Here is a 27,224-nt window from a genome sequence, read left to right on the forward strand (position 1 = left end):
TCTCAGGGACACCCCGTCTAGCCCCCGATGGCTGTTAGGCACCGAGCTTGCTGCAGGCACACGTGCCCCTCTGCCTTCCCTTGCAAAGGGTGTCCCCGCTCATGTGAGACTCCCAGCCTGCTGCCCGGGCCCACAGAGCCTCTGTCTGAGCTCATGGCCATTTTCAAAACATGCAGATTCACTCTCGACCCCCTCTAGACCCCAAGCCCACACCTCCCCCAGCAGCAAAGTGTGTCTGTGTACACACCGAGAAGAGGAGCCTGAGAACCAAGCCGGGCACCGCTCCCGGATGAAAAGAGAGACCCTCCCTGATATTTCCCACTGGGACACCCCATGCCTGGGAACTTTCGGGCTGATCCTCAGTGATTTCAACTTGCATCCCCTTTACCAACATCCAACAACTGGATGAAATAAATTAAAAGGGACTCTAGTCCTTCTGAGCATATTCTACCAAGTTCCAGAGGGGAACCTCTTAGCAGCAATTAGTAGGCAGGTCGAGTGGCCGGCAGGCCGGGCCCTGAGAAGAGCAGCATCGCCTGCGTGCGCCCAGCGTGGCCTCTGAGCTACAAGGACGGCCGCCCTCACCCCTTCTCTCTGCTTTTCCACCCTAGATTTATTATAAAGTCATCAAGGACATTGAGCCCGGGGAAGAGCTGCTGGTGCACGTGAAGGAAGGCGCGTACTCCCTGGGGACGGTGCCCCCCAGTCTGGATGGTAAGCCCCCCGCCCTGCAGGAGCTCCTGAGGCCTCCCTGTCACGTCACACCGCATGACGGGGGCCGCTCTCCTGCGCTCCGGCCCCAGGCCCCCCTCCCGACCTCTCAGCCGAAGCATCTGCGGGTTATACGAGCTACACGCCGCATTCAAGATAGCCCTTCGGACAATAGGAGTGAATGGGTGTCATGTGGCATTGTATCTGCCATGGCAGAATCCTGGGGGGATTTGTTAAACTATATTATTATTATCAGCAGCAGCAGAGTTTGCTCTCCTCAGTACTTAAAAACAAAAAACAAACAAACAAAAACACAAAGTTTTGTGGCTTGGAAACCGTCGCCCTCCAGAGCCATGGGAGACGTTTGGGGCTCATTTAAGAGAGACCAGTGACGGCGTGTGAGTCTTTGAAAGCCATGCCTGTCTGTAGGGAACAGCAAGAAGTCCAAGAGAAAGGTTAAGGGAAAACTGATTTTGTGAGAGGAAACCCGGGGCGCTGAGGGGAGTGCCCCAGGGGCAGGGATGGCGGCTGAGCTCCTCCAACTGTCCACCCAAAGCGTTCCCACTGCCCTCCGCTTGGTGCTTGTCCAGTGGGCTCGCTGCCCTCCACCCCCATCCACACCCGAGTGCATCGCAGAGGACGTTAGAAAAATTCCTGCAGCAAAGAGGCTAGGATTTCTGAGATGCAGATTTATTTTCCTTCATCCACATTGTGAAGCAATGTGCCATTCACCTTGGGGTTCTGGAACCGTTTTTAAGTCCCATTCGAGGAGCGCTGTGTTGGCAGCGGACGACTATCCATTAACTCCCTGCGTGCCGCTGCCGAGCACGCGGTGTCTTTTTTTGGAGCGAGACCCCGCAAGTGAGCAGAAAAGCAGCCTCTCCTCCTGGCGGGGGCTGGTGATTCCGCTCACGCTGGAGCAGGGGGGAGGTTGGTTTTCCCCTTCCTGTCTTTCTTTCCCTCCCCTCCAAAGGCACAGAGGCTTAATGATTAACGCCACTTACCGCAAGTTCCTCTGATAATGTTACGTGAGGGAGTGGCCCTGGCTGGGCCTGGGAGCAGACGCAGAGACCTCTGCCTTAATTTACCCTTCCGATCCCGAGCGTGGCCCAGCAGTGAGGGTCCTTCCTCCTCACGGGCCGTATCTCCAGAGGCCACAGAGCCGGATCCTATCTGTACGCGCCTCTGAAGTTTGGTTTTAATTAGGCCATCGAGAAAAGAAAAATAAATGGCTGAGGTCTGGGTCGTGAGGGGATGGTCTCATTTTCCTTAAAATAATTGTTGAAAAGACCGATAGAGCTCAGGTAGCGCAGCAGAACTCGGAAAGATAAACCCACTTACCTCAGGGGAGCACCCGGCGAGGAGGTTTCGTTTGTGTAATGAAACTTCTTTCTTCCAAAAGGTTTTAAAAACCTTGATTGCTATCCACCACCACGCCGCCCCCCCAACCCCGGCCCCCAATCTCAAATAAGCTGGGTCCACATTTCCCTAATAATTCGTCAAACATTTGTGGGCTAATTGCTTGCCACACATAATGGTCCAGCATCAAATGTCTGACTTTTCATACTCTCTGCTGTCGCGGTCACCCCCTTGCCCCCCAACAGCCGCCCCCTCCCCAGCTAAACTCGGAATCGCACAGAAAGAAAATGCAAAAATGTTCCTCACTAAGATAATTATCATAAAAAATCTTTTATCCCAGCCCCAGCTAAATGCAGAGGCCCCTTATCACGGCAGGAATTTGGAGTGGGCTCTCCAGCGCTTTTGAGCCTCAGTCTGGTAGATTAGCATGTAGATGCCACATAATTGTGTCCCCCTCGGCTCTCTGAAGCCATTAGGCACTGATTTATTTTTCTGTTACATTCCTGCTCTGCCATGAAAAGTTGCTGATGGAACTGCGGGTAGACAGCCAGATGCACACCTGACATGCCACATCGGGCTGCCACGCCCGGGTCCGGTCTGGTTTGGGGAGAACGTGGAGCTTCTGCCCCAGCCCGCGGCCCCCACGGACCCCCCACCAGATTCCGATGGAGGGAGTTCAGTCCCGAATCACAATTTTTGTGTGCTGCCGTTGGGGGCGGGGGCCTTTGCGGGGGGACAGTGTTCAGGTATCGAGGAAGAAACAGAGGCCCCGGGTTGCCAGCCCGCTGGGGGCAGAGCGCACCAGGCCTGCGGGTCTGAGCCTGCGAATGCTCTTTCAAAGCCGCAGCTTTGCAAAGAAATGCACTTCCAATTTCCCTGCAAGTGACTCAGAGCAGAGGGAAGCCACTTTCGGATTCATTAGTTCCGGCGACTTTTTATTTTGTTTTTGCTCTCAGTGGAGAGGGGAAAGATTTCTCTTTCAGGAAAGCTTCTTGCTCTTGGGAGAAAATAAAGAAAATCATTTCCATTCAAATATGCTTTTCTTTTGAGAAAGGCTCAAAATTGTTAATTTCCCCCCCCCATAAGAAGTCAAGAGGATGCAGTGAACTGCGTATAAAGCATATGAGACAGATTATAATATAATATAACATAACATAACATAATACAACAACATGATCTACTATAATACCATATAATACAATGTAACATAATATAACCATAATGTAACATATTCTTTTAGTTGTTTTTTTTTTCAATACGGAATTATCGTGGACCACATGGGCTGTGCGCATCCTTCGTGGCACATCCAGCGAGCCCCGGGCAGGGGCGCTGCATGCCCGCCTTACCTGCGTGGAGGATGCTGGGACACCTGTCCACACCGCAGCACGGGGGGCGGGGGGAGGTGGCCAGGCTCACCCATGGCCAGCCCCCAGCTCCATCCTTCACCCGGGGCAAACTTGGGTCCGTGGAGGGATGAGGAGGCAGGGGAGGAAGGCAACAGTTATCTCCCCGGTCTGTTTCACGGCCTCAGGATGTCCTCCCATGCCATCAGCGTGGGAATCGGGCTCAGTTTTCATTTTAAGTCCAAATTCCAGATCAAAACTGAGAAAGTTAAGTTGGTCGGTGGTATGGATGGGTGGGGTTGGCCTTTCTTCTTGTCTTTGTTTTCAAATTTCAACTTCTGTGACTGTTCCCAGTCGGGTCCAGAAAGAGTAAACTACCAACTGGCATTTCGAACTGACTCACAGCGCCGGTGGCGGTGGGAGGGCCCCAGGAAGTCAGAACAAACCCACAGGGGCAGCTTTGTGGGGTCGAGGCATCCGGCTCCGCTCTGAAATGGTGTTCCCGGTCCTCAGATGGAGAGGAAGTCCACATCTCTAAAGACGAGGAGGGCCTGCAGGGAATGCCAGGCCGTTCAGAGCGCACACACCACGCTTGGCGCTCTTCTGGGCCCCTGGCGGGAAGCTGGGACTCTGCCACCCGGCTTCCTGGGCCCCGCCCAGCGCCATGGTTCTGGTTACACGGCTCTGCCACCTCCTCTCCCAGCATCCCGGCCTCCGTTTACCCGTCATCAGGCGGCCATAAAAAGCGTCTCCCCCTGGGTGCGCGTGGATGCCTTCGACGCACCAGCAGCATGAAGCTCCGAGCTCGGTGCCGGCTGGGTGCGGGCTCCCGAGACCTCGAGTGTCCCCACGGCTGTGCACGTTATTTTCCCAGGAGACGTTTCTCCTGAAGGGTTCACGCGCTCGAATTCTACTTCAAAGACAACGCTATGTAGACTTGCAGGGGGATTGTTTTGTGATGTGCATCCTCCCTGGCCTTGGCCTGGCATTCCACCCCACTACCTGGGGACCGGCCCCGTACTTGGATGGCTTTTGTTTTAGGATCTTCTCCGCCTTCGCGCTCCAGGCGGCCGCGGGCCCCACCGCCCCTGCTCCTCCTGCCCCTGCTCTGCCTGCATTCTGCCGGCCTCGGTGTCGGGAGGCACACCCTCCCTGTCTCCTCCAGCCCGTGCCTGGGGTTTGCGTGGACCGGCTGGCCTTGCCTCCCTCCCAACAATTCTGCAGCTCAGCATGTGTCCGGGACAAGCTCCAGGGGCGGCCTTTCTGGGAGGTGTTTGGGGCAGAGACTTCCAAGCCCAGAGGCTCAAACCCATGCTCTCAGCCCCAGACTGCCAGACAGCGTGAGCTGCTTTTTCCGGTTTGTGTTGTATTCTTCCAAACGAACGCTTCCTTGACAGCAGGCCGTCCGCAGCGAGCCGGCCGGGATGCCTGGACCAGCACAGGGGCCCGCCCGGCCCGTCCCCAGGGCCCTTCCCTGGCACCCACGTATCTACCTCCACGCACAGATGTGAACAGAAATCACATCTGTGCCTCTGAGGGTGTCATCCGAGCCCTGGGGGTCCAGCCAGGCACACCCCAGAGCCAGCTCCCATGGAGTCTGCCCCGTGGTGTCAGGGAGGAGGGGGATCCGGGTGTGACCGGGCACCGGGAGTGACACCTCCAGCATTGTCTCAGGGAAGCTTCTAGTCATGAGCAGGTGGCCCTTGCTCTCCCCAGCCCTCTCCCCTAAGCCCCTTCCCAGGCTGCAAACTCCCCCGCCCTCTCCTTGGCACTCAGATGGTTATGGTGGTCTCTCTGACACGAGAGGAGACAGAGGGCAGCCCCCTTCTGCCTGCCCCCCAAGTCCCTGGCTCCTTGGCTTCGACGTCCCTCGGGGTCAGGCCATGTCGGTCAGCAGTCGGGCCCAGGTCACTAAAGCTCAGCGCTGCACCTGCACGCATACTTGCACGCACACACATACCCACACTCACACTCAGACACACACGCATGCACGTAAACACACACTAAAACATGCACACACACCTGCACGCTCGTATGTGTGCACTGACACATTCACACTTAACACGCATGACACGTGGTCAGCCATGAGCACAGATGCGGGTACGTAACAGGTGCACCCGCGTGCACACGTGAACGTAGGAAAAGACAAATTTTCACACGTGCAGCCGCATGCAGAAGCATATGCACACTCACACACATCGGGTGAAAACACATACACACCCACTAAACAAGTGTAGATGCACAAATGTTCCTACACATTCCCACAAAGATACGCAGACGTGGATGCAGATATGTTCAATGCACACACCCACTCACACGCTTTGCGCACACACAGCTGCACACCCACGCTCACCCACACACACATTCACACCTACACAGTTACACGCCTCTGCACGAGTACACATGCATTCCCACACTCGCTACAAGCGCACACATGCACACCTTTCAATCCATTTGTGCAAGAGCTTTTATTGCACGTGTTCTCTCCCGCCTCGGGCAGGGAGGGGGATGCCCGCTCTGGGAGAAGCTACTGTTAGGCCGTCACCTGGGGTGGGGCCTGGGGATGGGCCCAGAGGTCGTCTCCCCGGGGAAATTTATGGCTTTGAGCTGACTGTTTGGCTTGGCACGGTGGTCAGGATGCCGCCTTGTAAACTGAATAATAGCTGCCCCCCCCTTTAATTTGTTTGACCTTGGCGAGGGTAATTTATGAGATGCATTAGAGCTCGGCTGTGTTTTCTCCTAATTCATAAACAAAGCGCTCGCCAGCTTCCTTCTCTGCTCCCCAGTGCGGGGCCTCCTCAAGCCCAGGGTGGCCTCCTGCCATGCGGGGTGGGGCCCAGGGCTTCTCGGCGGTTCTGATGATGCAGACACAGGGTCCACACAGTCCCCAGCTCCCTGAGGCAACCACACCTAGGTCTGGGAAGCGGGGGCGGGAAGGAAGCAGGAACAGCCCGCATGGAAGGCAGGGCCCCCTGCACCCCCCACCACGGGCCCGGGGCCTGGGCCCCATCTCGTGCTCCCCACCCACCTCCCTCCTGTCTCCCCCGCAGAGGAGCCCACGTTCCGCTGTGACGCCTGTGACGAGCTCTTCCAGTCCAAGCCGGACCTGCGGCGACACAAGAAATACGCATGTGGCTCCGTGGGGGCCCCGCTCTATGAGGGCCTGGGTGACGGGCTCAAGCCGGAGGGGCTCGGCGGCGGGGGCGGCGGCGAGCAGGCCCACGAGTGCAAGGACTGTGAGCGGATGTTCCCCACCAAATACAGGTGCTGCCCCTGCCCCGCCCCCGCCCCCAGCCTCCAGGCCCCCCAGGAGCCCCCCCGGCCCCCGCAGCCTCACTGGGCCCTGGCAGCACAGAGGGAGACCGGGGAAAGGCAGACATCGGTCCTGGCCCCTCAGCCCTATCCACACTGACACATGGAGAGCTCCAGGGACAGGTGGAGGCAGGGTCCCCTCCAGAGTGGCACACCTCGGGGGCAGGTACCCCCAGGCATCCAGCATCAGGGACTGAGTAGCCCAGGAGCTGGTGGAGGTAGGCCACAGGGGATCCTGACTCTGGCTGTGAAGGCCAGGCCCCTGGTCCGAGCCCGCCGCCCCTAGAAGATCTGCAAGTGGCCCGGCAGAGACTTTGCTGGCCCCACCATTGTGCGGGCAGGGCTCAGCTGTGGAAACAGGCTAGGAGCAGAGTGAGAGGTGCAGGCCAGACCCCAAGATGTGCAGGGTCAAGCCCCAGGGAGACTCCTGAAGCAGGGTCCAAGACCAGGATGGGGGGATGGCAGCAGCCTGGTGCCCGGGGGTCTATGGAGTGCCCTGACCCTCTGGATACACGGGACTCCTTCTCACACAGTGGGCACGGGCTGGAAGGGGCCACCCAGGGCTCCCCTCTCCCCCACCCCAGCCACCTGCCTCTGCTCCCCACGGATGGACCCCACCTGTCCTGGGAGACCTCACAGGCCCTCCCCTGGAAGGCGGGCACCCTGAGGACCCATGGGAACCCTGAGGAAAGACGAACCTTCTGGGCTGTGTGGGGAGAGAGCCAGGACTGAGGTCCCAGTGCTCCAGGGAAGCCTGAAGACTTTTCCAAGGTGGGCCCCTCCTCCGGCCTCTGAGAATGTCTCTAGGGCGGCCTCGCAAGGTCAGAGTAAAGCCCCGTCAGGTCCCTAAGTGGCTCTGGTACTGCTGGGAACCGGACGCCAATCCCACCGTGGCCTCCCCAGGGACGGGAAACCCTCCGCCCCGAACAGATGACTGAGAAAATAAGCGTTTGGGCAAATCCCGACTGAGGCCCTCAGCGGTAAGCGCTGCTCAAGAGGGTCCGTGTTTTCTTTACATAAACACATAAATCACAATTAACAACAGGGAAAAAGATACAATCTGCCAGTGATCAAGAACCAAGCGTTTCTGATGTAAATGGATGGCTGGGCCCCGTAATTAACGGGCCGTGATGTATTGCTGCTTTGCTCACAGAGATTAACGGTCACACCTGGGACAGGAGGGGAAACAGGACGTCCCCCGAGAGGAGGGGGTCAGGAGCTGTGCCTTCATCCAAGTGCAGCCGCCCCTGCCCAGCAGCTGGGCTCTCCCCACCTTATCAGGCCGCAGTTGGAGACCCACCCGCTCACCCCCAGCCCACCTCCTTGGTGTGTGCATGGCAGGGAGGCCAGGGGTGGCCTTGGTTTCCTGTGCCTCGCCCCCTCTCTGGGGCTCACGGCAATGTCGGAAGCTTCTGTGCCCCTTTTCCGAGGCCCAAGGTTAGCCTCAAGGTTAAGATCATCTTGACGAGCAGCCAGGCATTGTGAGCTGGGGTCCTGCCCTGCCTCTGGCTGCCTGGAGGAGTGGTCTTGGATGAGGGCCTGAGCTTTGTGCAGGCACCACTTCCTCCCCATGTGCTGTGGGAGGGCCGTCTCTGCCCCTCCATCCTGTTGACCTGTCCAGAGAGGAGGTGGACAGACCCGCTGCCAAGACTCACTCTCACCTCTGAGCGGGGCTGGGGGGCTGGGGGCCGCTAGGCAGTGGGCAGGCAGGCAGGCCCCCAGTGACCCGCCCCCTGTCCGCGTGCAGCCTGGAGCAGCACATGGTTGTGCACACAGAGGAACGAGAGTACAAGTGTGACCAGTGTCCCAAGGCCTTCAACTGGAAGTCCAACCTCATCCGCCACCAGATGTCCCATGACAGCGGCAAGCGCTTCGAATGTGAGAACTGCGTGAAGGTAACATGCAAACGCACCTGCCGCTCCCGCCCGGGCCCCCCCCCCCCCGCCCAGCGAAAATGCTGGTGAAGTATGCGGAGCCAATAAGATGCCTGCAGTCCTTTGGGTCCTTCAGTTTGCCAGGGAAGAAGGAAGCACGCCAGGTCACACAGCTAGGGAGGAAGCCAGGGAGACCAGACGCTGTCCTCTCCGCGGTGGGATCCTGCCCCCACCCGTGTGTCAGAGCGCTTGGGCCTAAAAATGCGTTCTGAGCTCTCGCTTCAAGCATCCCAGCCGCAGCTCCCCCGGGAATGATTGCCGGAGACGCAGAGTCTGGGGGGAGGCTCGGTGGCTCCTCTGAGGTCATCCGGGGGTCACCCCGACAGCAGAGACCCCTCCCGGACAGGCTCAGTGCAGGGGCCAGAGCAGCACTGAGGGCCCCACCCAGAGGCCGGAACTGGGCCAACGGGGGAGCAAGCAATGGCATCTGTCCCCCCAGGTGTTCACCGACCCCAGCAACCTGCAGCGCCACATCCGCTCCCAGCACGTAGGAGCCCGGGCTCACGCCTGCCCCGACTGCGGGAAGACGTTCGCCACGTCCTCGGGCCTCAAGCAGCACAAGCACATCCACAGCACCGTCAAACCTTTCATATGTAAGTGGTCCCCCAGCCTGGTCTCCCCTCTGGCCTCCATGGGGGGTTGCTCAGAGGTCAGGCCAAGGCATGCAATCCCCGGGCTCTCCCAGTCGCAGGACCCCTGCTTACTCAGAATCCTCTGCCGGGTGAAGCCCAGGCCGCGGACCCCCTCCTGGCACCACCTCTTCACCACTTGGCTCTGCCGCACCTGCTCATCTTGTGACCCACCTCTCTCTTGCTGTGGCCTCATTTTCCCCTCCTGCTCTGCTTGGTTCCTCCCCCTTGCTTACCCCTTCAGTGGCCAGAGGTGGGTGGTAGGAGGCAGGGAAGGACCGTTTCAGCAGTCCTGGGTCCTGCAGAAGGAGCCAGCAGCCCACCCCACCCCCGTTCCCTCTACTCTCCCTTGTACTCACACCCCAACCTGAGCTCTGGGAGGCATAGAAATCCTAGTGACACTCACTGAGCTCTGCTCATCCCCACAGCACCTTTATGGAGCCCAGCCTCTGTAGCCTGCACCATCCGGGCAGCAGGGGCCAGGTGTAAATGCCCCTGTCATCACAGAGCTTACATGCAGTGCAGGAGACAGAGGCTAAGCCGTATGAGCAGTAACGGCACATGGGACCAGCCTATCAGGATAGAGGAGGTGGCGCAGGGTTAGGAGGCTCTCCAAGTGCTCAGGTCGGCCCAGGTGAGTCCTGGCCCTGTAAATACTGTGGGAGCCAGGACGGCTTGTCAAACGAGAGGCATTCTAGCAGAGACCTGGAGGAAGGGCAGGTGTGAGCCGAGGGGGTACCTGCGGGACGGGGGGGGAGGGGGTGGTGCTCGAGACAGGGACTGGGAGCAGAGAGGCCTTGAGGCCAGCATGTTTGAGGGAGTAAGTGAGGGGAATAATAGAAGAGTAGCCAGAGGTCACAGGGCCAGGTCTTGGGTACCATGTGAGCCAGAGCAGGGGCATGAATCTTATTCTCAGTGAGTTTGGAAACCACAGAAGATTCTTCTCTACCTAGCAGTGCACTGACTTAGTCATACAAGATTGCACTAAGTCATCATTTCATGTGATTTGCACTGTCATCATCCACACGAGGTCATGCAGGGTCATCATCCTCACGAGATCATGCGGGGTCATCACCCATACAAGGTCATGCAGGGTCATCATCCATACTAGGTTGTGTGGGGTCATCATCCACACTAGGTCGTGCGGGATCATCATCCACACAAGGTCATGCAGAGTCATCATCCACACTAGGGCGTGTGGGGTCATCATCCACATGAGGTCGTGCAGACTCATTATCCACACAAGATCCTACGGGATCATCATCCACATGAGGTCATGCAGGGTCACCATCCACACGAGGTCGTGCAGACTCATCATCCACATGAGATTGTGCAGACTCATCATACACATGAAATCCCACAGGATCATTATCCACACGAGGTCGTGTAGACTCATCATCCACACAAGGTCATGCAGGGTCATCATCCACACAAGGTCACGCAGGGCCATCATCCACACAAGGTCGTGCAGACTCATTATCCACACGAGATCCTACGGGATCATCATCCACACAAGGTCATGCAGGGTCATCATCTACACTAGGTCGTGTGGGGTCATCATCCACATGAGGTTGTGCAGACTCATTATCCACACAAGATCCTACGGGATCATCATCCACATGAGGTCATGCAGGGTCACCATCCACACGAGGTCGTGCAGACTCATCATCCACATGAGATTGTGCAGACTCATCATACACATGAAATCCCACAGGATCATTATCCACACGAGGTCGTGTAGACTCATCATCCACACAAGGTCACGCAGGACCATCATCCACACGAGGTCGTGCAGACTCATTATCCACACGAGATCCTACGGGATCATCATCCACACAAGGTCATGCAGGGTCATCATCTACACTAGGTCGTGTGGGGTCATCATCCACATGAGGTTGTGCAGACTCATTATCCACACAAGATCCTATGGGATCATCATCCACACAAGGTCATGTAGACTCACCATCCACACGAGGTCATGTAGACTCAACATCCACACGGGTCATGCAGGGTCACCATCCACACGAGGTCGTGGAGGGTCACTATCCACATGAGGTCATGTGGGTTCATCATCCACACGAGGTCGTGCTGACTCATCCCATGAATTGTGCCGAGCCATCATCTCACGGGAGATTGTGCAAGGTTGTTCACATGGATTGTGTGGAGTCATCATCCACACACACTATCTCATAGCATACTTCAAAAATCCAACCAAGGAAGGGCCACACTGTCTCCACCTGACAGAGAAGGAAACTGAGGCTCATGGACATTAAGTGACCGGGTGTTCATGGCCACACTATGGAGTGGGGATTGTAGCCCCGGCCCACACTGTGGAGTGGGGATTGTGGCCCCTGAGCCTGGCTGGGGGGCTAGAACCCCTCGGGCCCCATGGCATCAGTGGGAGGAGTAACTGGGTGCTTGGGGCCTGGGCTTGGGGTAGTTTCCCGGTGCTGTTCAGGGGCAGGACCCCTGACCCTTGGGGCCACACGCCGACTGGCTGGTCCGGCCTTTGTTTCGTGGATGGACTATGCCCTCCTCCTGCCCGCTGTCCCCAGCCCAAGCTTCCAGTCCCCTGCTGGAGATGACCCAGACACCAGTGTCTCATGGGTCATGTGCCCCGCCCCCAGTCACTGGCAGGTTCTAGAGAGAGACGGGAGCCTGTTGCCTCTGGGAGGTGTCAGGAAGTGGCGAGATGGGTGGGGGCGGGGATGGGGGGCTTTAACGGGGACCAGAGATGCATGTCCTGCTTTCCGTGCATGTGGGTCCCAGGAGGTCCCACTGTGGGGCATGAAATAGCAGCTTGGAATTTTGAAGTGAGCTTAGGAGCAGGAAATTGTGCAGAGGTTCAAAAGTCGCTACTTTCTGAGCACCTAGACACAGAGTTTTGTGAAGTCTCCTTAGAGCGTATTTAATAACGTAAGTTCCAGGAACCATCGCGCTCTGCCAGGGTCTGAGCCCACTGTTTCCACGGCCCACGCAGAAGCCTGGCGTGGACAAGCAGAGCCCGGGCAGCCCGGCCCTGCCGGGTGCTCCCTCCAGCTCCTGTCCATGCTGCACACCCGCCTGGGTGTCTCAGCTTTTGGCTAAAGGGTGAAGCTAGAGAGAAAACCCTAAGCGTGGCCAGGTGGCCTGCATGGGCATGTCATTCAGATAGGGTGGCAAAGATTTCCGAAAGTGAAATGTGATTTTGCACGTCCCGCAAGCCACAGCCGAGCATGCTTTGGGCCACGGTAAAGGGCCGTGTTGGGCTCGGAAAAGCAGCTCTGCAAACAAGTGCGGAGGGTGCACACATCCTCGCCCCTCGCAGGAAAGATGGGTGGCTGGGAGGGGTGCAGGCTCACGGCGACGCCGTCTCCAGTGCACCCAGACAGCAGCCACCTGGGGGCACGCGCAACACACTCGGATCTGCACTAAAACCGGGCTGCAAGCCCCGGAGCCCTTCCCTCACTGAGCACCCGGCCGAGGCAGAGTTCCTTCGCAGCGGTGCCTCATCTGCCAGGGAGCTGGGGTGTGTGCTGGGGTGCACGGGAGGGCGGTATCCGGGCACACAGGGGGTCAGTCTCCTGGTGGGCACTCTCCACAAAAGGACCTTCCCTAGAGTGTGTGTGTGCATGCGCACATCCACGCACTTGCCCTACAAGGACGGGAAACTGCTGTGAGCGGTCAGGGCCCCTCTGCATCCCACCAGGGCCTGCGGGCACCCTCTGCCAGTCGCTACTCTCGCGTCCAGGCTGCCGTGGGCTGCCCAGGCCTTCCTTGGCCCCTGCGGGCAGCCACCTCCCTTTGCCGGCTCTGAGCCAGCTGGCTGCTGGCATTCCGGGCCCAGGACCGCCTCTCTGACGGCCTCCATCTCCCAGAGGTCTCTCTGTAGCCCCAGCATCTCTTCCAGACCCCTCCATCCTGTGAGCGGAGGGGTGGGCGTGGAGGGTCCCAGGCTCCCCATGACCAGGCGTGGTGCTGGCCCAGGGGTCCTTCTGGGAGCTGCCCCAGGTGGAGGGCCTGGTCAAGTCCAGTTTCTAAGCTAGTTTGGCAGCAGGCACAAACCAGGCCCTGGGGAGCTGGGCCAGGGGTGCAGCAAGGGGTCACGTGTTTGGCCAGCGAGGCTCAAGCTGAGGTAGGGCCCGGCTCCCCCGAGGCCAGGTGGGTGACCTGAGTGTATTTATAGACCGGCTCCGTGGCTCGGCACCTCTGGATCAGCCTCCTCCCAAAGAGAGCAGATTTGATCCGATTGAGGCCCTGCTCTTCCCCCTCAGCCTTGAAAACAAACGTCCCACCATACGGACAACAGGAAGGCAGGGCCCTTAACATAAATAGATACTGTGCCGAAAGAACTCAGTCATGTGGGGCCAGAGCGCCGGTGAGAATAGCGGGACACCAGGCAGTCAGGATTTGTGGTGAACAAGAAACAGGCTGGATCCATTGTTTCCACCGGGCTGCATTTAGGAAGCAAATTGTCCTGCCGAGAGACGTGTGTGTGTGTGTGTGTGTGTGTGTGTGTGTGTGTTCCTCCCTTTCTGGTTAAAAAACAAGAAAGAAAGAAAAGCTTGTGATTCACTGACAACACTCAACTCACAGGCCATGGGGGAAATGGCCAGGTGGGGTCCCCAGAGCTCCTGGGTCCTGGCGTTGGGCTCTGGCTTGCACTGCCCCCTCCTGTCAAGGGCAGAGGCCGGGGCCCATCAGCCTGAGCCTGGCTCTGCTTCTTCATCCCAATCTGGGGAGGCTTCACTTCCCTTAAACATGGAGCCAGCCCCTCTCCACACGGCCCTGCCTGCCTTCCCTCCCACCCCCAGCTTCAAGCCAGGCCCAGACGGTGACCACCGCACGCCACCGGGAGCCCTGCTCCCCAGCCCAGACTCCCTAAGAATCCCCTGAGTGGGCCGGTCACCCCGAGGCCCCTCTCCCAGGACAGAAAGCAGAAGAGTTCATCTGGCGGTTGTTGTTTCCTCTCTCCCCGTTGAGACAGCGCCACTGAGGGGGACAGGGAGTGGCGGGAGGCTCTGGGGGAGCCTGAACAAGTGCATGCTTGGCTGCACGCTGTGGCTTCGTCCACGCTGGGAGTGATTTCAGAAGACCGGGGCCCCCATGTCACAAACACTCCCAGGGAGAATGGCACAAAGAGCAGACATACCCCAGCCTCCAATGGGGAAGGTTGAGGAACCTGAGATCTGTCCAAGTGGGAAGGCGCAGGTGGTCCTCACCAGCCTGCTGGTCCCTGGAGGCCAGCCCCAGGGTAGGATGCGCACACACACATACATGTATGTGCACACGCATGCAGCACACGTGCGGACATGCATGCATGCAGACACAGCACACACGAGATGCATGTGCACGCACACTCATGGCACACATACATACATATGCCCTTGGTACATGTACACACAGGCGTGTAAGCATGCATGCAGACACATACATGTGCATACTCACACACGTGCCCATAGGTACATGTGCACGTGTGTACACACGTGCAAGCATGCATGTAGGCACATAATGTGTGCACAACTACACATACACATGTGCCCATAGGTACATGTACACACGTGCAAGCATGCACGCACACACATACATGGGCACACTCACAAACGTGCCCGTAGGTACATGTACACGCGTGCAAGCATGCATGCACGCACATACATGTGTACGCCTACACACACGTGCCCGTAGGTATATGTACACGTGTGCAAGCATTCATGCAGGTACATACATGTGCATGCCTACACACACGTGCCCATAGGTACATGTACACACATGCAAGCATGCAGACACATACATGTGCACACTCACACACGTGCCCGTAGGTACATGTACACGCGTGCAAGCATGCATGCAGACCCATACATGTGCACGCCTACACACACGTGCCCATAGGTACATGTATACACGTGCAAGCATGCATGCAGACACATACATGTGCACACTCACACACGTGCCCGTAGGTACATGTACACACGTGCAAGCATGCATGCAGACACATACATGTGTGCACTCACACACGTGCCCGTGGGTTTATGTACACACGTGCAAGCATGCATGCAGGCACATACATGTGCATGCCTACACACACGTGCGTGCCGGCATGCACACATATGGTGTGACACATACACAAGCAGGGATGGCTCCGGATTGCAGGGCCCAGCCTCCCTCCCCCGCGGCCGTAGGGTTTCCTGGTAATTTCATATTGTGTTTGTGTTTGCTTTCTGCTGATGTTTTAGGTGAGGTCTGCCACAAATCCTACACGCAGTTCTCCAACCTGTGCCGGCACAAGAGGATGCACGCCGACTGCCGCACGCAGATCAAGTGCAAGGACTGCGGGCAGATGTTCAGCACTACCTCCTCCCTCAACAAGCACCGACGTTTCTGTGAGGGCAAGAACCATTACACGCCGGGCGGCATCTTCGCCCCGGGCCTGCCCTTGACCCCCAGCCCCATGATGGACAAGGCGAAGCCCCCCCCCAACCTCAACCACGCCAGCCTGGGCTTCAACGAGTACTTCCCGTCCAGGCCGCACCCGGGCAGCCTGCCCTTCTCGGCAGCGCCCCCCGCCTTCCCCGCACTCACTCCGGGCTTCCCGGGCCTCTTCCCTCCATCCCTGTACCCCCGGCCACCTTTGCTACCTCCCACGCCGCTGCTCAAGAGCCCCCTGAACCACACCCAGGACGCCAAGCTCCCCAGCCCCCTGGGGAACCCGGCGCTGCCCCTCGTCTCTGCCGTGGGCAACAGTGGCCAGGGTGCCACAGCCGCCACGGGGCCTGAGGACACGTTCGAGCGTCGCCTGGGGGACTCCTACGCCGAGAAGCTCAAGACGAGGGGCAGCGACATGTCGGACGGCAGTGACTTCGAGGACGTCAACACCACGACGGGGACCGACCTGGACACGACCACAGGCTCGGGCTCGGACCTGGACAGCGACGCGGACAGCGACCGGGACAAGGCCAAGGACAAGAGCAAGGCAGCGGAGGGCAAGCCCGAGTGTGGGGGCAGCAGCGCGGCGCCCCCGGGGGCCCCGGACGGCGCGGGCGAGGTGCCAGTCTTCTTCCCGCCACACGCCTTCTTCCCGCCGCCCGACGAGCAGCTGCTGACGGCCCCGGGCGCCGCGGGCGACTCCATCAAGGCCATCGCCTCCATCGCCGAGAAGTACTTCGGCCCCGGCCTCGTGGGCATGCAGGAGAAGAAGCTGGGCTCGCTGCCCTACCACTCCGTCTTCCCCTTCCAGTTCCTGCCCAACTTCCCCCCGGCCCTCTGCCCCTTCGCGGACCGCTCCCTCGCCCACAATTTGCTGGTCAAGGCCGAGCCAAGGTCCCCCCGGGACGCCCTCAAGGGGGGCGGCCCCAGCGCCGAGTCCCCCTTCGACCTCACCACCAAACCAAAAGAGGCCAAGCCTGTGCTGCCCATGCCCAAGGCACCCCCGGCCCCGGCGTCCGGTGAGGAGCAGCCGCTGGACCTGAGCATCGGCAGCCGCATCCGAGCCAGCCAGAACGGAGGGGGGCGGGAGCCCCGCAAGAACCACATCTACGGGGAGCGCAAGCTGGGGGCCGGGGAGGGGCTGCCCAAGGCATGTCCGGCGCAGCTGCCCCAGCAGCCGGCCCTGCACTACGCCAAGCCTTCACCCTTCTTCATGGACCCCATCTACAGGTATTAACACGCCCCACCTTCACCTGCTCTCCCAAAGGGGCCTCGACCCGGCTGGGCAGCAGGGCTGACAGCCGCTGGGACCCCCAGCCTCCCCTCAGACCCCATGCGGGCCCCCCACTGTCTCCAGCCGTCTTCTCTGGACCAAACTCTGCGTCCTGCAAAACTGTCCTCCAGTCCCAGCACCTGCACTTCCCCGAGGCCGCCCTGGTGGCCCCCACCTCCCCCTGGAGCCACAGCGGGGGCTTCTGGTGGCCCAGGGAAGAGCAGAGAAGGAGCCGCTGGTCTCGGGAGTGGGGGGCGGTTAGGGGGAGGAGGAGGAGGAAGCTCCAGAGGGTTTGCAAACAATCAGCACCCACCCCTCTGATAGCCCTCCTGGGAGGGGGGGCAAAATTTAATCCCCCTCCCCAGTCTCTGGGCTTTGAATCGGGTGGGTTTATTAGGTGGGAGGGATCCGAGCCCCCTCACGCGCATCCTGCGGGTTCTGGGCCGGCTGGGCCGGCTGAGCCTTGAGGACAGAGGGCTGTGCTCATGGTGGGCCTTGGGAGGGAGGCCTGGAGGTGCAGGGGCCGTGCCCGGGGCACGGCTGCAGGGCTCAGGCCATGCCCGTGTGGGACAGAGGCCCGCGTGCAGACACACGCGCGTGTGCACCCAGTGTCCAGGGAGCACGGGAGCATGCGGCCTGCGTTCCCCAAGGGGCCAGCTGCAGCCAGGTGGCGGGTGTGCGGGTGAGGAGCCCAGGTCCGCTGAAGGTGCACGTGGGACAGAATGATAGCAGCAAGACAGCGGCCCGGCGGGGGGAGGCCAGGCCAGTCGCAGGTCCTACCCTCTGCACTCAGCCCCCGTGGCCCTGGCCGCCTGTGTCCGCAGCCGGTCCTGTTTCCCGCCAGGGCCTGACGTCATCATCAGGGGAGATGGGGAACATGGCCTTCTAGGTGTTTCTTTCAGAACACGCCATCCATAGACGGTTTGAGGGAGTTGAGCAGAGGTTCGAGGAGGAGCCATGACTTTCACCTGCCAAAGGCGCTCCTTAGCTTTCTGGGGCAAACGTGGCAGTCAAAAGGCCTAGAGAGTGCCTGACCATTAAATGAGACTCTCCAGGGCCCCAGGCGAGGCCCAGAGTGCCCCACGGGACACGCAGCCCTTGTGCAGACGACGGGACAGTGACCGGAGGCCAAGACACAGGACCTTCCGCTCAGGCTGCAGAGCTGTACGCAGCAGGCTCTCAGTTAACTTCCTGCCGCTCTGTCCCTGACCTCCCTGCCCTCTCCCCAGGCCCTCACTCTGCCCCTCTGCCCCCTCTCATCTGGTTCAGAGCCAGGAGCCTTTTTCTGGAAGCTGGAAGAACAGATGGTGGGGCCAAGAAGGGCACGTCCTCTCAGGGGTCTTCTGAGATCCAGAGTGTCCCCAGCTCTGGCCACTGGATCTAGGGTCCATGGGCTGAGGGAGGGGATGCCTGGGCCCCCACTTTGCCCATAGACACCAGCAAGATGTTCGAGTGCACTATCTCCCTGCACCCCCAAGCCCATCAAGATAAACAAGCAAAGCTGTGAGTGACCACAACTGCTCGAAAACAGGCTGGGCCCTGGGGCTAGGGGTCAGGGCCCTCCTCCGCTCCTGGGTGACTCCAGGAAAACCCCGCACCATCCCCACAGGCCAGCCCCTGGATCCTGTTCCCCCTTCACACACATAACCCACCATTCTCCATCCCCCGGGTTCAAGGAACCCTAACGCCACCAGGCTGGCCACCCTGGCCTGCAGGATCAGCTGGGCCACTGCACACATGCCCACCAGTGGTCCGCTGGGGTCAGCTGGCCTTGGTTGCTCAGGGGCCAAGCTGACACAGACCCCACACACCCCTCCTGTGGGGGTCCCCCCGCTATAGGCTCGTCTTGCTGAAAGGCCAAGTCCCACACAGCCCAGCTTTGAACGGGGCCCTGGGGAGGCCCTTCAGAGCAAGATGCCCTCCAAGCCAACTCCCCACACAATCAACACTGCCTCTCCAAGAGGGGACCCTTCGCACCTTCCCCCTCATCCCCTCCCTCCTGGGCCAGGCTGGGGGTCCGGTGGGGTTCCCAGGCCCCGCGGCGATGCTCTCCTCTCCTTGCGCCGTCCCCCCCAATCCTGCCCTGGTCGCTGTCCCAGCCAAGCCCTGGTGGGCAGCTGTGCGTTAGAGTGAGGCCCTCGCGTGGACCAAACGGGAGCGGCTGGTGCAGGGTGTGCTCAGAGGGGACGCGTCTGCGTGCGGAGAAGCGGCGGGTTTCCCCAGACAGCGCTTTGGGAACCTCTGCGGCCACAAGGAGACTGAGGCTGGCGTTGCTGGGAGACGGAGGGCGGAGGGATCTCAGGACCGGCCCCGGCCACTTTCTCCACTTGCTCTGTGAGGAACAGAGTTGTCAGCAGCATTTGGAAAATATTCTAGAATTGTCCTCTCCAGCAGCCATTGCGAGTGTTTAGGTAGACCCTACCTGGCAGCCATAGGGAGGCCCCGGGGACCCCCCGGAATGACAGCTGGGGTGGTTGGGAGAGTCTGGGGAGCACCTGGAGGATGTGGAGTGAGCGTTCAGGCAGGTGGCAGGGGGCGTGGAGGTGAGCTCCGTCACAACACCCCCCCCCCACTGTCAGGTGAAACATAGTAATCGGGGGCCAGAAGCAGGGGTCCCCGCCTCGTGACTGGGGGGGCACAGGTGGGCACGGTCCCTGAGCAGCCCCGGGCAGCTCGGTGAGGTACGTAACCCTCTGTGTTGTTGTCCAGCAGGGTAGAGAAGCGGAAGGTGACAGACCCCGTGGGAGTCCTGAAGGAGAAGTACCTGCGGCCGTCCCCGCTGCTCTTCCACCCCCAGGTAAGACCCATGGGGGGCCAAGCCACCTGGGAGGGCATGCCTTGGGACTCCCATTCTGGGACCCTCTAGCCAGGCTGCCCAGGCGGGCAGGTCTGTGCAGGGGGCAGGCCCTGAGCGTCCATCCAGGAGGGCCTCAGCTTCCCTGCCCATCAGATGCCCAGGGGGCTTCTCTCCCTGGAGCCCTATGGGTCACTGCGAGGCCGAAGAGGGTGAGAAGGGCCAGGACGTGTGAGGAAGGAGGGTAGTGCTCTGTGGGTCCCTCGGAGGTGGCCAAAGACCCCAGACCATGGGAGGGCTCACCAGCCCATGGCTCAGGCTCTCGGAGGGGCAGTGAGCATCAACAAGGCGGTGGGCCAAAGCTCGGATGCAGGGAGTCCAAGAATTTGGAAAGTAGGGGCCAGATGCGGGAGGCATGGGTGTGAGCAGGATACCTACGTACGACCAGGAGGTGGGGGTCTGAGCAGGGGGGCATGAGGGGCACAGGGGATGGGGAACAAGACAGAAGCAGACGGACTGGCCCCAAGGACAGAGGGTCCCAGGAGGTGGTGGGCAGGAGGGGCTCCCTCCCCCACGACTGCAGGGGTGGGGGGTCAGGGCTGTCCGCCAAGACTAAGGTTGGGGGTCTGAGAAAGAGAACCCCCAAGTCTGGGCAGTGGCCACACACCCCGTCTGCAGGCACCCCATCCACCGCCCGGCCTTGTCCCCCCAAGGGCATAGGCACAGAGATGTCACAGACGTGGGGATGAGCAGCAGCGCTGGGCAGAGGCTCCCCAACTCCTGCCCGAGGGCCCACTTGTGCTCCCTCCTTGGGGCCCAGCCTCCTCCCCTGAGCCACAGCCTCCCCCACCCCACTTGGGGGTTCTGGGAGCTGAACTGTGGGATGGCCTGAACCAGACTCCAGACTGGGGCATTGTTCTGTTTCTCGGTGTTTCCCACCTTGGACACACACCCCCAGTTTGTGAAACCTGCCCCCTGCCTGGGTTCACAGCTAAACTTAGCGCCTCCCATTGTTTCGCTGGGGCCATGGGCTTAGCTTAATAACTTCCCCCGATTTTCCTCGGGTCGGGCTGGAAAAAGCCGACAAGCCTGCCAGGCGCATCCTGTGTTTGTGTTTGTGCGGGAGCTCGGCCGGGAACATCTGATCAGGCGGAGCAGGCCGGGCAGGCCAGACCTGCAGACCGGCCTCAGGGAGACCCGCCCAGGCCTGAGGAGAGGAGGCCTGGCAGGGGGCCGGCGGCCCATTGTCCCTCCTGCCTGCTCCCCCCTTGAGCCCTGCCACCCCCATGCCTGCCCATAGGCCAGAGCGCGGGGCAGGGGGAGGGGAGGAGGACTAGGAGGTCACCTAATGAAGTGGTCTGAGGTCAGGCCACCACTTAGGCGCGATGACTGATGGCCTCTACAAAGTACGGGGTCACTCCTAGTGAGGACATCAGCCTGCGGTGGTCAGGTGCCAGGCGGGACTTTGCCGGGGCCTTTGGTTTGGGAGGCCTGACACGCGTGTGCGCAGCCCTGGGGTGCAGGGCGGCCTCAGCCCCTCACCACCTCTGGAGCTCCAGGGAGTCTCTGTGTGGAGAGTTCCAGAAACTTTCAAGGCTGCCGCTAAAACTGAGGCGCAGAGCCAGGTGGGCAGCAGTCTTTGCACCTGGGTCCCCATCGTCCCGGCCATGGAGGGGCCGCAGCCGAGGGGCGAGGCAGCTCCCATTTGCCCGTCAGCGGGGACAGGGCAGGCAACGCACGCGGGCAGCATCGTGCCTCTGAGGACCGCACAGGCATTCCCGGGGGGATGGAGAGCTGAACAGCAACCCCCTGTCCTGTCCTGTCTCCAAACCCAAGCCCTCGGGGACAGGCGCCATCTGGGGCTCCGATCACAACTCTGCCCACTGCGTGGAAATGGCCGTGCCGCACTCCCAAATCCTCCCCAAGCAAGCCCCTGGTACCTCAAGGCCTGGAGAGGTGCGTCCTCTGGTCCACGTCACCATTTCCCGTGCTGCATCACGTGGGCTTCGTCCTCTGGAGGTTCCGTTAGCAGCATCTGGCACTAGGCTGTTGGACTCCCGGAGAACTTGGCCTGCAATCATGACCCGTTGCCACCAGACGGCACTGCCCAGACCCGTGGCCGCTTTTAACTGGGAGGCAGGGAGCTGTCTTATTTCGAGAGAGGGAGAAAGACAGACAGAGAGACAGACAGACAGAGGAGAAGAGGAGAGCGGGATGTGATTCTGTCTTTAAACGGAGCCAGCCCTCCCAGGGTGCTGGCCAGGGTCAGGCCAGCAGGGCGGTGCTGGGGGGTTCCCAGATCAGGGGACGTGTCACCGTGAGCCCGGAGCCTGCCTCCCACCCCACCTGCCCCCCGACAGGCAGAGAGGCAGGCTGGCGAAGGTTGGCTCCGGCTCCCCCAGCCTGGGCCCTGGGCTGACACGGGGATTCCGGGGAGCAGGGCCCGCAGAATGTGTGAGTATCCACCGGGTGGCCGAGAAGCCCGGGAGATGGCTGGTTGCACCCACAGCCTGAGGCCTGCACGAGCTTCTGCTCCTGGCCCAGCGGGGGACGTGCCCGGTCCCGGGGGACCCTCGGGTGCCCGGGGAGGATGAGGCCAGCCTCCTCAGGGGAGCCCACCATCTCGCCCACTGTCCTGCCGGCAGATGTCAGCCATCGAGACCATGACGGACAAGCTGGAGAGCTTCGCGGCCATGAAGGCAGACTCGGGCAGCTCCCTGCAGCCCCTCCCCCACCACCCCTTCAACTTCCGGTCCCCGCCCCCCACGCTCTCGGACCCCATCCTCAGGAAGGGCAAGGAGCGCTACACTTGCAGGTGAGGCGGGGCCTGCAGGGGGTGCTGGTGGGGTGGTCCTGGCCAGGGGGCCACAGGTGCCACGCTGTGGCTGTGAGCCTGGGCTTCCTGGACAAACCATCCAGACACAGCACAGTGTAGAGGCAGTCAGTGGTCCGTTCACGGGTGGCGGTCATTCGCTGCCCCTGTGTGTCGGGGGGGGGGGCGCGCTGGACGTCCCCCGCGCCAGCAGGCTGTGTTTCCGTGAGCACAAGAAAACGCAGCCTTAGCCTAGCCGGTCAGAACCCAGAGGGTCCAAAGTCGAGGGGGGCTGGTCGGCATTTAACCGAGACCCTCGGAGTCAGGTGCAAAGCCCGGTGTTGGGGAGAGACACGCGCCGTGTCCGTCCCCAGCCCGTGAGCCTGTCCTAGCTGGTGCAAGCAGCTCGGCCGCCCTCAGGCTGCTCGGGGAAGGGCACAGCCGAAGCAAGCCACAGTCGGCCGAGCCCACCTGCCCCCCAGGTGTGGGGCTCGGGCCTAGACCCCGAGGTGGAGGAACCACGCCAGGAAAGCATGTGGGCACCTGAGCCTACAGGGGGCGACTGCCTCACGGTCCCCCTGCCCCTCCACCCCAGGTACTGTGGCAAGATCTTCCCCCGATCAGCAAACCTCACGAGACACCTGAGGACGCACACCGGGGAGCAGCCGTACAGGTAGGAGCCCACCCCATTTGGGGGGGGGGAGGCTTCGGTGAGATGGGAAGGGTGGGGGTGGGAGCCAGCATCCTTGTGTCAGGTGGCTCCCTGGGACCCCCTCCTGACCCCACAGCCATCCTGGGCCCTGGGGGTCATAAAGATTCGGCAGGAGGTGCCCAAGTGGGCTTCCTGAAGACTCTGAGTGCGGTGCCTGGGTGCCGCTCTCCCACCGGCCGTTCTTGCCTGGGGCAGGGCGTTGAGAGCCACGCTGGCCAAAGTCAGGGCCCCGGGGGTCTGTTGGAGAAGTCTCGCTCCACCCCCTCCCAGCTCAACTCCCAGAGAGCGGCTGGTGGGCCAGGGTGGGTGCCTGAGGCAGGGCAGGCGGTGGAAAAGGAGCTCCGTGCAAATTCGGGTCCCAGCCTGGGCTTGGAGTGTCCTAAGGGATTCGCTTGCCAGCCCTGGATGGAAGCCATGTGTCTCCTCTCCTCCTGTCCCCTCAGTGCTGGGCTTCTGCCTGTAGAGATGTAGCCACACAGCAAGTCCGTGTGGGAGCCATCACCTTTCCTGTTCACAAGTGGGGGCATCATCCCCGTTTCAAAGATGCAGAGTCAGAGGCTTAGACCCCATGACTTGCCCAGGGTCAGCGTCCGCGGCTGCTCCAGCAGACCGTTCTGCCCCTGGGAGAGGCAGATCCTGCTCCTTGGTCCCTGGGGCCTTTGTCGGGCAGGAGAAGGGCTGGGGTGACATCCCCGGTTCGGGGACCCCACCCAAGGAGGGGCCTGAGAGTTGGCATTTTAAATGAGAGACCCAGGTGGTGGTGACCACGAGGCAAATCAGGGAAAACGCTGGTTTAGACGCCAAGACCTCATTCCGGGGTGTGTCTGGTGAACGGCAGCCGCTGGGAATAAGGAGTTTGGCATGGCTTTAAGTTGGCAGCATGAGATTCCTACGCTCTGGCCATACAGAGCTCAGAGTCCCCCGGTGGCTCCAGAGACTCGGTGGGCTTCCCCGTCCCTGGGAAGGGCAGCCACGTGGGGTGCCCGCCAGAGTTGTGGTCCCCGTGCCCCACCCTGAGGTGTAACAGGCATCGACCGCCACCGGGCCGCATCCTGGGCAGATGAATGACAGCACATCTACTGAGCTGGGTACCCCCCGCCTGTCCCCGACACACAGGCCCCCACCCCCCGCCCCCCAGAAGTGGCTTACGGTTCCACAAAGGCTCACAAAGGAAGGAATGACTTGGTCTGGCTTCCTCCCTGAAATGAGAGCCGCCTTCTGGACAGTGTTGCTCGTAGGAGCCCCCAGAGGGTCGGGCTGTGTTTACAGAGGAATTTAATTACCATTGATTTCTTTTGCTCTCTCCAATCTGCGAGTTTCGACTTGTGTAACAATAATTGCTTTGAAAGTTTGCATTGCAAATCCTGACTTCATCTGGCTCAAGGCAGCCCTGAGATGGGGAGTGTGATGCGTGTGACTCCTTTTGCCATCACGGGCAGGGGGTGTCTGGGCTCACCTGGGTCACTGGAAGAATTTAAATTGGAAGAGGAAAGTCCATCCATCCGTCCGTCCATCCACAGAAACCTACCGTCCAGGGGATAGGCCCCACCAAAGGAGAAGGACCCCCACCCCCAGCGAGGCCGATTCAACGCGCCCGTTGCCTGCCCCCGTAAGCTGAGCTCGGCTCGGGGCCGGCCCCACGTGTGCAGTGCTGCGTGCGCGCCTGAGTCCCCTTGCGAGCCAGAGGAGGCCGGGCTTGTCCCAGGCTGCAGAGTGACAGACAGACTAGACAACGCGGGACACTCTTCCTTTTCTGTCTCTGCCTGAGATTACCTAAAATCGCTCAGAATGGGTTCCAAAGCCCTGACTCCAGGAAAGAAAGACCCTTTCGTGTGACCGACGGTGTGTTTCCTGGAGGGAAGGTCAACCCTCCTGCTGGGCCGGGTGTCCTCAGCTAATGTCTTCTCCAGGCTTAGAGAGCTTGGCCTCAGGCTGGGAGACAAGGTGCAGTTAAACACACTCTCATTCCCTAAAGCTGTGGCCGGTAGGGCTTGTTACAACTGGGGCTAGACAGACAGAAAGCTGGACTCAGGAAGGAGGGGCTGCTTCTTGCCTCCTTCCTGGCGGCCACGCCTGGGGTCCCTCGGGACGCTGCCCGGAGGGGCCGTGGTCATGCCCCGGGCACGCACCTTCGAGGGCTGGCCTGCGTGCTCCTGGCGGGGTGTGAGGTTCTGGCTTTGGGGACACACGACTCTCCATCTTCAGCTCGTTCCCTCCCCGTGAGCGAGGCCCTCTTCCTATTGCCTCAGGTGGCCCAAACCTGTCCCCTTGCTTTTCTAGTTCTGTTTTTCAGGGCTGGATTTCAGAACTCTCCTCTTGCCTTCCCTTCCCCTGCATTGACAGTTACCAGGAGCGTTTCTCCCTGGGACAGCTGGTGTGGCCCGGCTGGGTCCCGGGGAGGACACTGCGCCCTCCCCCACCCCGTGCTGGGCCTCCCACTGGCTGGCTTCCCTGGGGGGGAGAGGGCGCTGCAGTCACTGCAAGGTCCTCTCAAGGCCCTCGGCTGCACGCTGCTGGGGCCGGCCGGTCATTCCTTGCTGCAGAGAGTGCAACGCCGTGCCGTTTTACGCAGCGAGGCCATAAATGTCACTAGCCACTTGTCAGCATAGTTACAACATGAATGCCAACTGCTCCGAGACCTCTGGCCCCCCCAAAGCCCAGGGCTCACTGCTCCCCTAAATCTCAAATGGGCTTCTCGGTCTGGGCCATTTATCCAGATTAAAACCAGGAGAGGGCCACACTCACTCAGGTCTCTCTGTGAGCAAATCGAGCGTGCAGCTCCCCTCTGCCCCCTCTCCAGCCCCATGGAGGTTGGAAAGAGAACTGCATTTCTGGTGGCAAGAAACAATCCTGTCCAACCCCGTCTTCTACTCATAACTGCCACCGCTCGGAGTCTATGTGGCAGTGTTAGGTGGAGCCTGTCAAAGGGTCCCTGACTTTCCAAGGAAACACGGCAAGGGATGCTGTGCGAGGGTGTGTGTGAGCCCACGTGCGGACAGGCCCCGGGGAGTCCCGTCGTCTGGGTGAGGGGGCGAGCACCCAGACCAGCTTGGCCTTGCACTTGGTCCTTCCTGAGCGATTGCTGTGAGGAGCAGGACGGTCGTCTGGGAGCCTGGCACCATGGGGGGCAAGGATTCGTCTGTGACGGAATGAGACGGTGCATCCTGGGACGTAAAAACCCTCCTTTCTGGACCCTTGTGTGGGGGAGCACCAGGTCACCGGGTAGCCAAGCACAGCTGACCCCGCCGTGCGGAGGGCTCAGGCCTCCGTCCCCGAGCACGCCGAGACAAACAGCCAAGGGCACCTGTGTAGGCCTTCCAGGACAGCGGGTCCTCGTCGGGGCCTGTGAACGGCAGGAGACGTGGGAAGAGAGGCCGTGACCAAAGCGCCAGGCCCCAGGGGCCTGGAAGCAGCTTAGCCGGCCCCACGAGGAGTGGGGCCGAGCACAGGTGGACCCAGGCCCACCGGCAGAGAAGGCAGAGGGTCGCTCAGAGGAGACCAGGGACGGTGGCCCAAGCCGTTTGGGAGAAGATCTCAGACGGCTCTTTGCCCACCGACCGTGGAGGAAGCCAGAGTCAGCGAGGCCTCGGCCGAGAAGCTCCAGAAACTGAATGAGAAAAGCTCTAGAATCGTACCGTGGGAAACCCGGAAGCCCCTGTAGCTGCAGCCCTCCCTGTTCTCTGTGGGCCCATCATCAGGCCCCCGGGTGGAATGAGGCAGGACGCGGGCTTCCCCGGACAGGTTCACAAAGCTGCCCTTCAGGGCAGAGAAACCTCAGCTCCTGGCACAGCGCTAACAGCCCCGGAGGCTCAGAGGCTGGTGGGAGCCTAATGCTTCCTGCCTCGGGGGCCCCCAGGGTGCTCTGTGACCGCCCAGACTGGCCGCGCAGCTGTCACAGGGCAGGAGCGAAGGCCCGCCTCACACAGCCCTGCTGGCCCAGCCC

The 27,224-nt window shown here is 60.7% G+C and overlaps 1 protein-coding gene across 1 annotated transcript in view; it reads left to right on the forward strand.

Moving 5' to 3' along the window:
• Window positions 1–27,224, forward strand: part of PRDM16 (PR/SET domain 16) — a 287,340-nt gene that overhangs the window by 251,226 nt on the left and 8,890 nt on the right. The window contains exons 5-12 of the mRNA XM_081816813.1: window positions 612–714; window positions 6,464–6,677; window positions 8,473–8,620; window positions 9,099–9,252; window positions 15,501–16,920; window positions 19,676–19,760; window positions 22,403–22,572; window positions 23,165–23,242. Of these exons, the coding sequence (XP_081672939.1) occupies window positions 612–714; window positions 6,464–6,677; window positions 8,473–8,620; window positions 9,099–9,252; window positions 15,501–16,920; window positions 19,676–19,760; window positions 22,403–22,572; window positions 23,165–23,242 (2,372 nt within the window). The remainder of the gene's footprint in view (window positions 1–611; window positions 715–6,463; window positions 6,678–8,472; window positions 8,621–9,098; window positions 9,253–15,500; window positions 16,921–19,675; window positions 19,761–22,402; window positions 22,573–23,164; window positions 23,243–27,224) is intronic.

Source organism: Leptonychotes weddellii, chromosome 4 (assembly GCF_054177405.1).
Source record: "Leptonychotes weddellii isolate Sample4059 chromosome 4, ASM5417740v2, whole genome shotgun sequence".
NCBI lineage: Eukaryota > Metazoa > Chordata > Mammalia > Carnivora > Phocidae > Leptonychotes > Leptonychotes weddellii.